The sequence below is a fragment of the Typopeltis vanoorti genome, chromosome 13, assembly GCF_054136105.1.
Source record: "Typopeltis vanoorti isolate ZY-2024b chromosome 13, IOZ_Tvanoo_1.0, whole genome shotgun sequence".
Lineage (NCBI taxonomy): Eukaryota > Metazoa > Arthropoda > Arachnida > Uropygi > Thelyphonidae > Typopeltis > Typopeltis vanoorti.
In genome coordinates this window covers 73377479-73394048 of record NC_143561.1, presented here as the reverse complement: position 1 = coordinate 73394048, position 16570 = coordinate 73377479, and the positions used below count along the sequence as shown (strand labels likewise).

Sequence of the window (16570 nt, the reverse complement as noted above, 5' to 3'; positions counted from 1 at the left end):
TTTAAATATAATAATGCAGAAAGAAAGAATGAGTTAATTATCATTAAATACTTGAAGAAAGAACTTATCTTTTGGAAACCAAAAATCATCACATGTAGCACCTTCTATCCACTGAAATATTTTGAGTGATGCTTTCAGATTGCTGTTATACTTGTGCAAATACTATTGTAAGCCAATATCTTACAACAATTTGTAATACTTGATCCCACTCTCTTTCTCAGGTTCAGACCTCTTAATTTTTTTAAAAAAACAAGCAAATATATAATTTTCAGATTTTTTAATTCTGTTAATTCTCATTTATTCAGATATTGAGAAAATATTTGCTTATTAACAGTAAAAAGTTCACGAACTATGTATATGGAGGTTTGATTGATATAAAAATAAAAATTGAGAAGTACTATATAGCTTATTTTCATAGGAAACCACAAAAAACGAAAGAAGAAGATGAGCCTAACAAATCCTGTCCATATTGTGGATACATGCTACCTGAGACCGAATTGTCATGTCCAGATTGTCGCAACAATATTCCCTTTTGCATTGCTACAGTAAGTTACTGATCATCGTTTATTCACTTTCTTAGCTTTTTTTTTTGCTTGGATATTCTTTAGTTTGTATGAATGCATAACAATATCGTGAACAGAAATAGTAATAGGATTAGGATATTTTTTCCTCATTTATTATTATAGTTAATATTATTATTATTAACACCAGACCTCCCTGAAACCAAAAGACTCATCACAGAGGGTACACACTGTTATGCATAAAGCTCATCAAACCATACTTTAAACTCATTCAGTGTGTCCAACATCGGTACACTGTATTTTATGCTTTTACTAACATACTCCTTATATAGTTTCCAGGGATGACCCCCTTGTTCTACCTCCATGTCCCATTCTATGAAAAATTTCTTCCTCATTAATCCTGTTACAATCCCTTATCAACTTAAACATCTCAATCATATACCCAATCCTCCTATTCGTGAGGTTTGCAAATTGCATTCCCTCAATCTCTCTTCCTCATCCCCAAAACCAGCCACCTTAGCCAATCCTCTCTGGACCTTTTTTAATACCATGAATACCAAGTATTTCCATATTGAGATTTCCACACTTGTAGTGATTCATGTTGAAATATCTGTAATAAACTACATAAAAATAGGAGTGAAATAAATAATTTAATAACTAAATTAAGTATTTACAACCTGATGTTTCAGCAGCTGAAGCATTATCAAAGTCACTTTGGAGAATGCACACTCAGCAAAGACTCTCCATGGTGATGTTCTGTGATTATTGCTGATGGACAAATAAAGTAGTACACCAAAATTTATGGGGAATTACATCACCATCATCTCTATTACAGTTAACTGGGTTCTGTAACACATGAGCTGCTTCCATGAGCAGTTTCTGTGATTTAAACCAGGACTGTATAGTAGCTTTGTATTTTTCCACCAGATGAAATGGTTTTTATCTAATGCATTTTGTGCTGGTCTGCTTTTTGATTGTCCATACCAAATATATTTTTTATGTTTTTTTTCTTCTTACCATGGCAATCCATCCTGTCTGTTCCAAAGTACTGGATTCCACATTGACAGAGAGATACTGTGACCCCCCCCCCCCAGGAAGAAGAGAGGATCATGGCCCATTCTTAATTTGTCCATGGGGTTTATAGGTTCTGATTTTGTGTTGTTTCAGATGAAGCCCAGTTTATCTGTTGTACCTGAACTGAAAGGTACAGATATGGTGTACCCACCATATCTGTACCTTTGTGAAAGTAGCTTTGCTTTTTTCCACCGGATGAAATGGTTTTTATCTAAGACATTTTGTGCTGGTCTTCTTTTTGATTGCCCATACCAAATATATTTTTTATGGTTTTTTTTTTTTTTTTTCTTACCATGGTGATCCTCCCTCTCTGTCCAAAGTACTGGATTCCACATTGACAAGGGGATACTGTAAACCCCCTGGGAAGAGAGGAATATGGCCATCCTTAATTTGTCCAGAGGTTTATAGTTTCTGATTTTGTGTTGTTTCAGAATCAAGCCCAGTTTATCTGTTGTACCTTAAATGTAGCATATGGATATGGTGTGTGTATAGCGTGGTTGTTTGGGGGGGGGGTATTCTTTTTAAGGAATTTAGTGAGGGTCTTTTTTTGTTGTTGTAACCATTCTCTTCCAAAAAGTTTTAAAAATTCCAAATTTTTTGGGGCAGGATGTAAAGTGGTGTAAAGCGGCATGTAAGTATCCACTTTGTGTGTGTGTGTGTAGGGGCTTCTGATAGACTATTAGGATGAGGCAATCAGATGAGGGACTCATCCAATTGCCTTGTGACTAAGGTATCTGAGAAAGCCAGAGCCTCTGCTTTTTCCCTCTTTGACTGTAAAAGTATTTGGGGATGGATATTGTTGAGGAATTGCAAAAAGTTGGACAGAGCAGCCATGTGGCCAAATAAAAGATATCATCTATATACCTCAGCCATACTTTGGGCTTGAGTGGTCATGGTGGGGGCTGAATTAAGTGCTAACATTTCAAAGTGCTTTTTTAAATTTTTAAGTGCTAACTTATATTTGTATAAATTAGCAATATGAATGAAAGTGGGGAGCCCATTGCTACACTTTCAATTTTATTTAAAGAGATGGTTATTTCATTAAAATACCTTAACTTAAGGTAGTGCTTAAAGAGTATACAAATATTAGAAGGAATATTTTGGAAAGGAAGCCTTAGTGTACTATTTACAGGAACATTAATGAAAAGAGACAACACATCAATGCCTACTATGCATTGTTTTTCTCCAGTTGAAGGTTCTCTACAGTGGTTATAAAGAGTTATTTTTTCTTATGTAGGATGTCTTACCAATATGGTTGTTGAGGTCAGATGCCAAATGTTTAGCAGATTTATAGGTAGGACAGTTTATTGCATCAGCAATAACATTACAAATTTATACAGAGCAATTCATAGTCTATATTTAAGTTTTAAGTCAGCAGTTAGAATTGAAAGAAATGCAGGAAGATGGTTTGATGTAAAATTGAAGCCAAAATTCGATTACTTCATTTGGTGTGCCATTCACCAAAAGATTCATGGATTCATGCTTCAGGTACATAAAAACAGCAACATGCATCTGCCTTCATAGGATGAGTGGATGTATCTGCTTAGCAAGATCTATACTCCCCAGCAGGGAGGAATATGCATTTTCCCTCCTGTGAACAGGCTGCAATCTTAAAGTGGAACAAAGCATAGTTCATGTCTCCAGGATTCTCTAACTAAACTTAATAACAGCTGTAACAAATTTGCTATGAAAATAAAAATCACCAATAAAAAGACCAAACTATGAAAATAGCAGAATGTACTGCATTCTGATTGGAGCCTATAGAACCAGTAAAATATTTCAGCTATTTAGGCACAGTTTTAGTGAAGATGGCAAGTCAAATCTGGGAATAGACAGTAGAATAAGCAAAGCTGGTATGGTGGGTAACCAGCTGAATAGATTTATATGGAATAAGAGAGAAATTAGCCAAAACACCCAACTAGAAGTATGCAAGACAGTATTTCAAACTAGTTTTTATTATTATTATTATTCAGGCCTCCATGGAGTCAAAAGATTCATCGTAGGAAGTCCTTTCTAAGAAACAAAAAGTCTATCAAAACTCATCGAGGGAGGTCCCTCCTAGGAAACACAAAGTCTATCATACCACTCCTTAAACACATTGACCATTCTCGCTCTCACCACTTTATCAGGCAATGCAGTCCATGGTTCAACCACTTTCCATTCAAAGAAACCACTCCTCATCCTCTTTCTCATTCCTTTCGTAACTTGCAGGGATGGCCCCCTTGTCATGACTCCTTCCTGCTGTTCAACCAAGCAGAAGCACTCCCCAGTGTCAACCCTGTAACCACCTCTCAACAGTTTAAAAGTCTCAATCATATCACCTCTCCTTCTTCTATCCACCAAACTCTGCAGTCCACACTCCCTCAGCCAATCCTCATAACTAACATTGTACAGTCTTGACACCATCTTTGTTATCCGCCTTTCTACCCTTTCCACAGTTAATTTATCCCTTTCAAATCCTGGGGACCAGATCTGAGAACAATAGTCTAAGTGTGGTCTGATCAGAGTCTTATACAATAGAATGATAACCCTTTTATCTCTGCAGGTCAGTGTCCTTCTCATTATTGTAGCAATCCTCTGTGTTACCTTCACTACTTTTGCAATAGGTTCCCTAAATTTCAGGTTTCTATCAATCATCCATCTCTTGTCTCCCCCTACTTCCTCTAGTTTAACTCCTCCCATAGAGTATGCAGCATCCCATCGATGTGTCCCAAACCTCAAGACCTCATATTTTGCTGCATTAAACTGACATCCCCCATTCATTTGCCCATCTATCTAACTTATTCAAATCCTCTTGCAGGGCTACCACATCTGCACTATTACTAATAACCCTTCCCAACTTCGCATCATCTGCAAACAACTGAATATCCCCTTGCAATCCAGACAATGTCATTGATATGAAGGTTAAACAATATAGGTCCCAGTACTGAGTCCTGTGGAACCCCCACTTGTAACCTTCTGTCTCTTTGATATTGCTCCACCATACACAACTCTTTGATTCAGGATTGGACAGCCAATCCTGAATCCAGTTGACCAATCTGACATCCAGACCCATGTGCTGCAACTTGAATATTAGCTTATCATGTGGCACCCTGTCAAATGCCTTTGCTAAGTCTAGGAAAATGGCAGTATATGCCTATCCCTCATCTAGTGCTCTTGTAACTTTATTATAAAAGGCTAGCATACTGCTAAAACAAGAGTGCCCCTTCACAAATCCATGTTGACTCTTCACAGATAACATTACTATCATCTGCCCAATGCTGTATACGGTCCCTCACTACTTTCTCCAAGATCTTACAACTATTGATGATACACAAATTGGCCTATAATTAGACACTTCCAGTCTGCTACTGCCCTTATGCAATGGCACTATCTTACCTTCCTTCCATTCCATGGGCACCTTTCCCACAGCCAGACTCATTGAAAAGCCAGATCAAAGGCACTGTTAGTTCCCTAGCACATTCTCTCAAAACTCTTGGTTAAATACCATCCAGTCCTACAGCTTTACTGACATCCAGAGTACTCAGTATTTGGAACACACTCTCCTCCTGCACCTCTAAACCTCGAACCTGCCCTATTCCTCTAGTATTCAAATTCACTCCTCCAGGATGAAATACTCCAATAAAGTGTTCATTGAACAATTCTACTATGTCCTCTGCATCAGCCACTCTATTCCCATTTTTATTCCACAGTGTCATTCTTCCACAGTCATTTCTCCTCCTACTGGCCACATAGCTAAAAAATTCCCTAGGATTTTCCTTGGATCTAAGGGCCAATCTTTTCTCATATTCCAGTTTCGCTTTCCTTATCTTATTAGTCACTCTCCTGGCCTGTGTCTTATATTCTTCATGCATCTTCTCTTCACCTGTCTCCTTATATCTCTTCCATAGCCTCTTTTTCGCATTTAATATTGTTTGTCATCGAATTTACTCCAAATTGTGTCATTTTCTTCACTCGTGGAATACAGCTTACCATTGCTGCTAACAAATATTCCTTTACAATTTCCCAAGCACTAATGATATCCCGGCCTTCCAATTCCTCCTTCCACGAAACTTCTCCAAGTTGATGTCTAAGACTATTATAATCACCTGCTTTATAATCCCACATACATTCCCATCTCTTTGATACTCCTGCATGTCTAATCATTTTCCAAGTCAAAACCATATGGTCACTCTCTCCAACTGGTGGGAGAGATGTCATCTCAGTTATTATCAACTCTTCTGATTCTATAACCAAATCCAAAACTCTTGAACCTCTTGTTCCCTCTGTTACATGTTGCCTAAGACATTTGTCCCTCAAGAATTCTAGAAATTCCATTCCCTTATTGCTATATGCATCTTCCTCTCTCCAATTTATACTGCTGTAGTTAAAATTTCCCATAACAATCATTCTTCTTGCACTTGCCACGCTCAACTGTCTCAACATCTCCCAGTCCCCACCCTCTGTGTTCCTTGGTCTATAGCAACACCCCACTAAATATCCTGTCTTGTCCACCTCCACTCACCCCATATACTTTTAAAATCATTAGTGTCACAGCCTTCCAAAACCTCCACTCTTAGAAGACATAGGTCGTCACTTATCATAAGCAGTACGCTTTCCCTTCCTGTCCACCATGCTCCACCACTACGCTTTCCCTTCCTATACTGATGAAAAATGCTGTACCCAGCAACTTCTATTCCTGTTATTATATCCTCTTCTGTCAACCACGTCTCGGTGATCCCAATAATCTTTTGCTAGGCTGATGCTATCAGTGCCACCAATTCCTGTCCCTTATTCCAAATACTCCTGGCATTAGTATAAAGGCATTACCAGCAACTCTTTTTAATATCTACTTAAATGAAATAATAATAAAATGGAGTAAAAATATACACCAAGGAATTAAACTTTCACCTGCAGTTAACTTAAACACTCTCCTCTTTGCAGACGACCAAATAATAATTACAAATTCTGAAGATAACTTACAGAAAGCTATTTTAAATCTAAATGAGATATCCAAAGATTGTGGTATGATAATATCAACAGAAAAATCAAAAACTATGGCCTTTAAAGGACAAGATCCAGCAAGAACTAAAATAGTAATAGATAACAAGATCTTAGAACAGGTGAATTCATTTAACTACCTAGGATGTATGATCACATATGAAAATGAAAAAGATATAAATGTAAAAATTGCAAAATATTTAAAAATAACAGGTGTAATTAACTCTATATTTAAACCAAACCTAGTTCAAAAACAAACCAGGCTAAAAGTATACAATACATTAGCCTTACTGGTCTTAATGTATGGAAGCAAAATCTGGACAATAAAACAAAAAGACAAACAAAGATTAACAACAGCAGAAATGAAGTTTATGAGAAAAACTGCAAAGTATACCCTATTTGATCACAAAAGAAACGAAGATATTATGAAAGAATTAAACCAAGAACCAGTAATAGAAAAAATTAAAAAATATAAACATAAATGGATGGAACACATTCAAAGAATGAAAACAGAAAGATTACCAAAACAAGCCTTAAAGTACAAGCCATTAGGAAAAAGAAAACCAGGATGTCCTCTTAAACGATTCAACGATGACTTCTAAGGCCGGAACAGGCCATGCTAGGCCTAAATCCTTGATACGTATGATGATGATGATGATTAGTATAAAGCATAAAAATGCCATTGTTTCTATACCCAGCATTATCCCCTCTAGACTACACTGGGCTCAGTGTTAAACTTTTTTTGTACCTGATGTCGTCCCCCTTCTCCCAAGTACCCATTCCAACAAGAGGCCACCTCTGCTACCATCTGCACTCTGGCACACTGACTCGGTCAGAACAGCAATCTCTCCAGATGCCTACCTCATTCAAATGCAGGTCTCTTGCATACAATTCCTCTCTGTTCTCAAATGCACTCGAAGCATCTACATATTCCAATCCTCTCTTCTGACACGTTCTCGCTATTATGCCATTCAATATCACCTCTCTTCTGCTCAGCTCGTCACTATCATACCTAAGCAACACACACACACACTATCTTTCCTCTCTGTGTCTTTTTTTGTACACTCTCAGGCAGGAATCTTATATCTCTCGCTGCCCTACTTACATTACCACTCAAGTCATTTGTTCCTAACATCACAATCATCTCATCCACCCTTTCATCTCTCTTAATTGCCATAGCCACACTTTCTATCGTTCCTCCTGGCAAACACACCTCATGCATCCTATCTTGAACACCACGGATCACTGAGTCCCCATACATTACACCTCTTACCATCCTATTCCTCGATTGCTCACATGCATCCCTCACTCTCTCCTGTAATTTTCTCTCTATGCTCCCCTACTTACCTGCCTTCCTGACATCACTCTATCCTTAGTCCCTGTGTTCCCTTGCATTCCTCTCATTCCCTCTCTCCTGCTGTTTCCATTCTTTCCTCTTCTATCATTCCTATATCTGACACTCATTTCCTCTCTTCCACTTATCCTATTCTCACCTCTTCTATCATTCATACAACTCTCTCTCTCATTCTCTCTCTTCTACTGTTCCCATTCTCTCCTCTTCTATCACTCCCATAACTCTCTCATTCCCTCTCTTATACTGTTCCTATTCTCTCTTCTTCTCTCATGCCCATGACTCTTTCTCACTCCTCCCCTGATTTGCCTTGCATTTGCCTAATCTCATCTTTCACACTTCTCATCTCATTCTCCAGACATTCCACCTGCGCTTTCAGCTCATCTCTCTCTCTCTCTCTCTCTCTGTAAGTCAGCCACTCTTGTTTGCCATCCATCCTCCCAATTGAGACCATCTCCTAAAACTTCAGAATCATTCAACCTTACCATACTCCCCACTCTTATTATTTTATTTATACTTCTCTCGCCCTCTATCATATCAGTCATCTCTATGTGGAGAATCTCCCGTATCTGACTCAACGGGGTCATTATAGTCTTAGCGAGGTCAGTTATGGTCATTTCTAAATCACCAAGTTACTCCCATTGCCTGCATTTTGTACATATACGTTTTCCCCCCTTCTCTCACATGCCACATATACAACCGCTGGGACGCATACATTCCGCAAGTCCCTCATGCTACAAAATCCTGTATGATATCATGCAAAATGGAATCCTTAAATGGGGAGGGACTTGGCGATACACCATTTGCAATTTTAACTGCTGCTTCCGCCATTATTCAAAATAGTGTTGCTAATTAGTGTAAAAAAAAAATAAACGCTAAATAAGTATTAGGGAGTATAACTATAAGAAAAAGTACAAACAATTACAAACAGAACAATTAAGTACACTAAATATAAATAAATAAAATGAAATAACTAAATAATGAAAACTTATCCTTTCTCTTGTCTTCCACCATTATGCATTCGATTTTGACCCTCTCTTCTCGGTAACCAAAATACACAATATCGCAACAACTAACTTCAACAAACAACTACTGAAGGACACTCATATTCCAGATAACACTTAGCACTACAAAAACGTAGAAAAATGGACTATTCACTGATTAAAAAGCACTTTCTTCAGCACAGCTCAAATTCCCCACCACGTGCTATGCCGACTCGATCTGGGAGTTGGGGTTAGAAATAAAACACTCGGTCAAAGATGAGAGATCACAGATATCGGGGTTCTGAGAAAAATTAGGGGAGTGAACCGATGGCATCAATGGCAGACTCATGTTAAAAAATGAAGATATTTGAAAGGATCTTGACATTGTTAGCATTCAAGAATGCGTAAGCAGAGCTAAGGTGATGTGGAAACGTAAGTAGAGTGAGAGAGAGATAAGATTAGCATAATGGGAGTTTAATGCCAAGATGGCAGGAAAGAGACCAAGAGGAAGACCATGGTTTAGGTGGATTGATTCAGTCAGAAATGCCTTAGAAGCATGAAATTTTAGATATGATAATAAAGGAGTGCTGACAACTAATAGACTTTGGAATAAAATTGTGGATAGGACATTATTATTAAAGGAAATTATTATTATTAAACTTGATCATAAACTGTCATAATAGCCTTAACACCCCATGAGGGTACGTATCAGGAAATCTGCTAATAAGCTGTTGTCCAGAACCTGAGGATGAACACTATTTCTGAATATTACAACTGCAATTCAGGTGAATCAGCTTGTGGCAATTAATTTGTTCTGTTGGATAAAAATTATTATTATTATTATTATTATTATTACCCCAAGACTCCATAGAGTCAAAAACTGATCTACGAGGTCCTTTTATCATACACACAGCTCATCATACCACACCCTAAACACACTCGAATTTTCTGCAGATACTCACTCTCAGGCAAGGCATTCCAATCATTCACAACTCTACATGCAAAAAATCTGCTTCTCACTCCCTTGCTCACACCCTCCGTATACAGCTTCCAGGAATGATCTCTGGTTCTCCCCTAATCTCCCACTGTTTGCTGTAAAACCTCTCCAACATTGATCCTTTAACAACCCCTTACTAACTTGAAGGTCTCTATCATATCTCCACTTTTCCTCATATCCACTAGACTCTGTAAATTGCATCTTCTCAATCTTTCCTCATATTCGACATTACAGAGGTCAGAAACTACCTTAGTCAGTCTCCTCTGGACCCTTTCCAACTTCTCTTCATCCTTTTGAAAACCAGGTGACCAAATCTGGGCACAGTAGTCCATGTGTGGCCTAATCAAAGCCTTATACAATCGAACAAGAATATCCCTACTTCAACAAGTCAGTCTCCTCTGCATCATTCCCAGAAGTATTTGTGCTTCCCTCACAATTTTGGCATTGTGTCCCCTAAATTTCATTTCCTTATCCACTATCACCCCAAGATCTCCTATTTCCTCCACCTGACAATATATGCCCACCAAGCACAAAGTCGACATCCCATCTTTGTTTCCCAAATTTTAAAACCTTACATTTTGCAACATTGAACTCGCATCCCCATTCCCATTTACTTAATTTATTCAAGTCTTCTTGTAAGGCCACAACATCTTCTCTACTCTTCATAGTTCATCCCAACTTTACATCATCTGCAAACAACTGAATATTGAATATCTCTATCCAAATGTTCTCCAATATCATTAACATACAAGTTAAACAGTAATGGCCCTGAAACAGACCCTTGAGGTACAGCACTAGTGACATTCTTCTTCCTGGATATTGCTCCCCCATACACAACTTGCTGATTACTATCAGATAGCCAGTCTTCGATCCAATGCACTAATCTAATATCCAATTCAATCTGGTCTAGTCTGACTATCAACTTATCATGCAGTAATCTATCAAAAGCCTTTGCGAAATCTAAGTATATTACTGTGTATCCCTCTCCTCTGTCCAAGGAAGCCGTCACCTTATTGTAATATTTAAGTAGATTACTAAAACATGATCTTCCTTTAGCAAATCCATTCTGTCAATTAAAGATAATACCCAATTCTGGATCCTAGTTCTCACAAGCTTCTTCAACAACTTAACCACAACACCTTAAAGAAAACACACAGTTAGGCCTATAATCAGATGCTTCAGTTCTATCACCTCCCTTATGAAGTGCACAATCTTGCTCTCCTTCCACTCCTTTGAAACTTGACCCACTGCAAGACTCATATTAAAAAAATACCATATTTTTTTATAAATAATGTGCACGTTATCTGTACAAAAAAGTCTAAATTTGTTAAAAATGAACATGCACGGTATACATTTGAAAGGTATGAGAGGTAAATCAAATATAATAACAAAACTAAGGTAGAAGTATTACTTAATATTTATTGAACATTACACTATTGAAATCCAAAAAAATTCTTCGTCAGACTCAATATTGAAAGAATCACTTGTGTTAAAAATTCTGTTTGGTATTTCTTCAGCTTCATAATCATTGTCACCAGACACCACTGCATTCCCTTGTGCTTTAATGAAACCATTTCTAACACAGTTTTCACATACAGCAGCCCAACTTTCAACAGTTCATGTAACTATATCTTTATATGACATTCTTTTCATCTGCCCTGTTTTGTTATATTTGTGGATGCCAGTCTTCCCCCTTAGTCTGCAGATTGTCTTTGAACAGTTTATTTACTGCAAGATCAAGGGGTTGGAGTTTTTTTGTGAAACCACCTGGAATGACGACCAATTTGGAATACTTACAATTGTTTTAACTCCTGCTGTCATGTGTGCCCTACACGAATCTAACACTAACAAAGATTTTGGGTCAAAAAATGTCATTTTTCTCTTTCGCCACCATTCTCCAACCAAAATTTCATAACCTCAGAATTTATCCAACCTTTATCATTAGCAATAACAATAATATCTTTGGAATCACAACCTTTTGGAACAGTCTTTCTTTTGAAAATCACCATCGATGGCAGTTTGGAACCATCTGCAGTTATGCAGAGAACCACAGTAAAGTTAGACCTTTCGTGCCCTGTTGTAGCAACTGAAACCTCTTTTGCTCCCTTCAGAATCACAGTCCTAGAACTAGGCATGTCAAAACTTATGGGAACCTCATCTATTTTCCCAAAGTGACAAGCATCAACCCCACACAAGTTTTCTCTCAAAAACTAGCAGCACACATGCTTTTAAAGAATTCCTCCGTCCTCTGTCTGTACTTCCTAACTCTACTGCTAGTTGGCACATGCACGTTATCTATACATCAAAAGGAGTGATGAAAATGTTGGGGGTGCACGTTATACATTAGGTGCACATTATCTATTGAAAAATACAGTATGTTAAGGCAGATGTCAACTCCCTGGCACATTCCTTTAGAATACATGGTGATATATTATCAAGTCCCACAGCTTTGTTAACATCAAGTTTGCTCAACTCCCCCATACACCTCTTTATACATTAGGTGCACATTATCACTCAACTCCCCATACACCTCTTTATACATTAGGTGCACATTATCTATTGAAAAATACGGTATGTTAAGGCAGATGTCAACTTCCTGGCACATTCCTTTAGAATACACGGTGATATATTATCAAGTCCCACAGCTTTATTAACATCAAGTTTGCTCAACTCCCCATACACCTCTTTCTCACTTAAGTCACTCTCTTCCCTTTCATCAACTGCTCTCAATCTCTCCATGAAATCACATTCACAAGAATGAAAAGCCCTTAACTCACAAGTTATCTCCTGCTCGTTAAGTATCTCCACTATATCTTCTGCAACAGTTGTCTTTATACCATTTTCTCCAGTCAATGTCATCCTTCCATAACCATTCTTTTTTTTTTTTTTTTTTTTGCTGGCTACATATCGAAAGAACTCCCTAGGATTCTTTTTTGGCTTCATTAGCTAACTGCTGCTCATACCTCACTTTTGCCTCCCTTATCAACTAAGGGAGGCAAAAGTGAGGTATGAGCCTTAACAACTCCCTCCTTGCCTGGTCTTTATAATCCTAATGGAACTGGTTATGACCACTTCTCTTATGCTGCCTCTATAATGCCCTTTTTCTCCGTATTTCATGCTTAATCTCTTCATTCATCCATTTCACACCTACCTTATTTAACTTTCTGACCCTTGCAATACATTTTGACATTACTTCTACTAGATAATTCTTGAATATCTTCCGTGCTGCATCATTGATCTCTTTTCAGCTAACTCTCCTCATTCCATGCTACACCTGCAAGCTGTCTCCTTAGCTTTTCATAATCACCACCCTTATAGTTCCACATATTCCCTTTTCTCACAGAGGTCCTCATACTGCTGGCAACACCTAAGTAATCACTTCATGATTCACTCTCACCAATTGAAGGGTGATTGGACACCTCATTTATAATTACATCCTCTAATGAGATGATCAAATCCAAGACCCTCAATCCTCGTGTGCCCTCTGTTACATGCTGTCTGAAGTAATTGTCCCTCAAGAAACTCATTTTCTTTACTTCCAATTGCTATCTCATCATCCCAGTCTATATTGCCATAATTAAAATCGCTCATAATGATCACTTTTTTCTTATTTGCTCGGCTAATTTGTTAATCGTTAATCAAAGAGTTAACAAAGGCTGGTGATTGGCAGAAGCCTGCTCACGGAGACAAGGTACCGGTAATTTCGCCACGGCAAATGTGGGTCTCTCAACCAGTTATTCCCCCCCCCCCCCCCCGTGTATAAGACAACCCTCAATTTTTGGTCTAAAAATTTTAGAAAAAAGTATCGTCTTATACATGGAAAAATACGATATGTTGATATTTCTTGGGCAGATAAGGGAAGAATGGAATTATACAGGCATGATGGGTTGCATTTGAATGGATTTGGAGTGAGTGCACTGGAGAAAGCATTGCTAGCTGGAAAAACAGTCTGTGATATGCGCAAGAGATGAAGTGAAAAATCAGGAGAGTGGTATTAAAAACACAGAAGTGCTTGGCAATGGAAACAGCAGTAGAGTGAGAGATGAAGAGAGAACGGGAATACAAGAGAAACAGGGGGAAGCTTGGGTAGACAGGGAGATGACCTGGCATATGGAGAGTGGATGTCAACTGTGGCAGTGAATGAAGATGGAATATATTGCGATGTGGGTGGGGAAGTTGAAACTGAGCAGATATATGTGGTAAGTGGTGATAGAGGTGATGGCAGGTGTGGTGACAAAATCACAACTAACAAGTGATGGCTTGGATAGGACTCGGTTATAGACCTAAAAATGAATTACTGTGCCAGAAGTATCAGAAATAAGGGAGATGAAATAGTTTTACTGATTAAGTTTATTCATCCCAAAATTATTGGAATAAGTGAAACATGGTTGAATGAAGATGATATTCTAACAGGAATAGAAATGGAAGGATACAGTATTTTTTGCAAGGATAGAAAGGACAAGAAAGGAGAGTGAGTGATGCTAATGATAGCAGGGGAATTATGCCCACATAAGGTAGACATGAAAGAGGGAAATAGTGGCAATGGTTATAAGGCAGTGTGGTGTAATGTGGAGGTTGAAAGGAAGAAATATTTAGTTAGATTTTAGTAGGCGTGGGAATGTGGAGGGTGGTGATGAAGAAATGTATAAACAACTTGGATTAGTGAACAAAGGAAGAATAATTATTATGGGTGATTTTAATTATGGCAGTATAGATTGGAATGAAGAGATAGCATTTGTGAATAAGGAAAATGTATTTCTCGAATTCTTGAGAGATAACTATCTCAGGCTGCATGTAAAGGAGGGCATACGAAGATTGAAAGTTGTGGATCTGATCGTTTCATTAGAGGATGTAATTGTGAGTGGGGTTTCACACTTTCCTCCAGTTGGTGAGAGTGATCACCTGGGTTGTGGCTAGCCATATGCAGACTTCTGTGAGGAAAGGATATATGTGGAATTATAAGGCTGGTGATTATGACCAGCTTAGGAGACAGCTTGAGCTATAGCATGGAATGAGAAGTTCAAAGGTAAGGTCATAAATGCTGCTTAGGAACTGACAAAGAAGTACATAACTGCATCAGTGTGTGAATGTATTCCGAAGTCCAAAAGGCTGAATAAGGTAGGTGTAAAATGAAATGAATGGGTTAAGCATGAAATCTGGAAGAAGGTACTTTGGATGCAGTATAAGATTGATAATGGTAATAATCCGTTACATGAAGAGTATAAAGAACAAGCCAGGAGAGTGACTCAGTTAGTAAGGCACACAAAAAGTGCAGTATGAGCAGAAATTGACAAATCAGATGAAGAAAACCCTAGAGAGTTTTTTTAGATATGTGACAAGAAGAAGGAAGAATGATCATGGTAAGATGATGTTAATGAATTAAAATGGTAGAATGGTAACTGCTGCAGAAGACATTATTGGGATATTCAGTGATCAATTTATAAAGATGTTTCATCCTGATCAGGATGGAATTATGAGAAACTTAAGTGTAGAGGATATAAGAGAGGATAACTTAATTGTGAGTGAATAGGAGGTATTTGAGGAAATAAAACAACCTTGATGTCAATAAGGCAATATTATTTGATGACATATCACCATGCATCTTAAGGGAATGTTCCTGGGAATTGGCAATAGCATTGGCATGCCTGCTTAATAAGGGTCTTACAATAACACAGGTTCCAAGGGAGTTGAAGGAGGGTAAAATTGTTCCACTGCATAAAGGTGGTGATAAGGCTTTAGCTTCAAAGTATAGGTCAATCTCTATATCTGGAGTTGTTCTGAAGGTTCTGGAGAGATTGGTGAGAAGTAGGATAGAGAAATAGGTTCATAACTGCAGTATTCTCTGTGGTTATCAGCATGGGTTTGTTAAAAGGAGATCATGTTTCACTAACTTATTATATACAATAACAAGGTGACAAATACCTTGAACAGGATAGATGCATATATAGTGGTGTACTTGGATTTTGTAAAAGCTTTTGATAGACCTGCCACACAACAAGCTGTTAAATAAATTGAAACAGATGGGATTTGATAACCGACTTCTGAGTTGGATTAGTGGCTGGCTGTCGGATAGGTATCAGAAAGTTGTATATGGGGTTGCAATGCCCCGAAAGAGGAAGATCACTAGTGATGTGCCACAGTGGTCAGTTTTGGAACTGTTGTTGTTCAGTTTGTTATTAATGATATTGGGATGGGTTTAACTAGTGATATGCAGCTGTTTGTAGTTGATACAAAACTGGGGATAGTAATGCAGAGTCAAGAAGATGTTATGCCCTTACAGGAGGACTTGAATATTGAAAGTTCTTTGCATGAAGAGTTGGTGAGTGTAACACATTGCCTGAGTGTGTTGTGAATGTTGACACATTGAATCAGTTTAAAGTATGGTTGGATGAGTATTGTGTGCAATAATGTGCACCTTCTGTGATGAGTCTCTGACTCCACAGAGGTGAGATGTTAATAATAATAAGTTGGCAGATGCCATGAGAAAATACAGAAAATGTTTGGATGTCTGGAGTCATTGCTTAAAAAGATTATTAAATGTGATAAGCTGTGGGGAAAAAAAACAGGAGAAAATATCAGTTCGTAAGGTAGTAAAAGGCCATCATGAAACAAAATATCAAAAGGCAACTGAGTAGATGATATTTATGTCTGTTTTTAAGCATTT

The 16570-nt window shown here is 37.9% G+C and overlaps 1 protein-coding gene across 4 annotated transcripts in view; it reads left to right on the top strand.

Moving 5' to 3' along the window:
* Positions 1 to 16570, top strand: part of Oseg6 (intraflagellar transport protein Oseg6) — a 745559-nt gene that overhangs the window by 688238 nt on the left and 40751 nt on the right. For 3 of the 4 annotated variants that reach the window (XR_016549279.1, XM_090403102.1, XM_090403101.1), the window contains one exon: positions 419 to 545. Coding sequence is in view for 3 of the 4 variants with exons in the window: in XM_090403102.1 (XP_090259228.1) it covers positions 419 to 545 (127 nt within the window). In the remaining variant the exon portion in view is untranslated. Of the gene's footprint in view, positions 1 to 405; positions 546 to 16570 lie in introns of those variants that run through there. The other variant, XM_090403103.1, reaches the window with a different exon arrangement.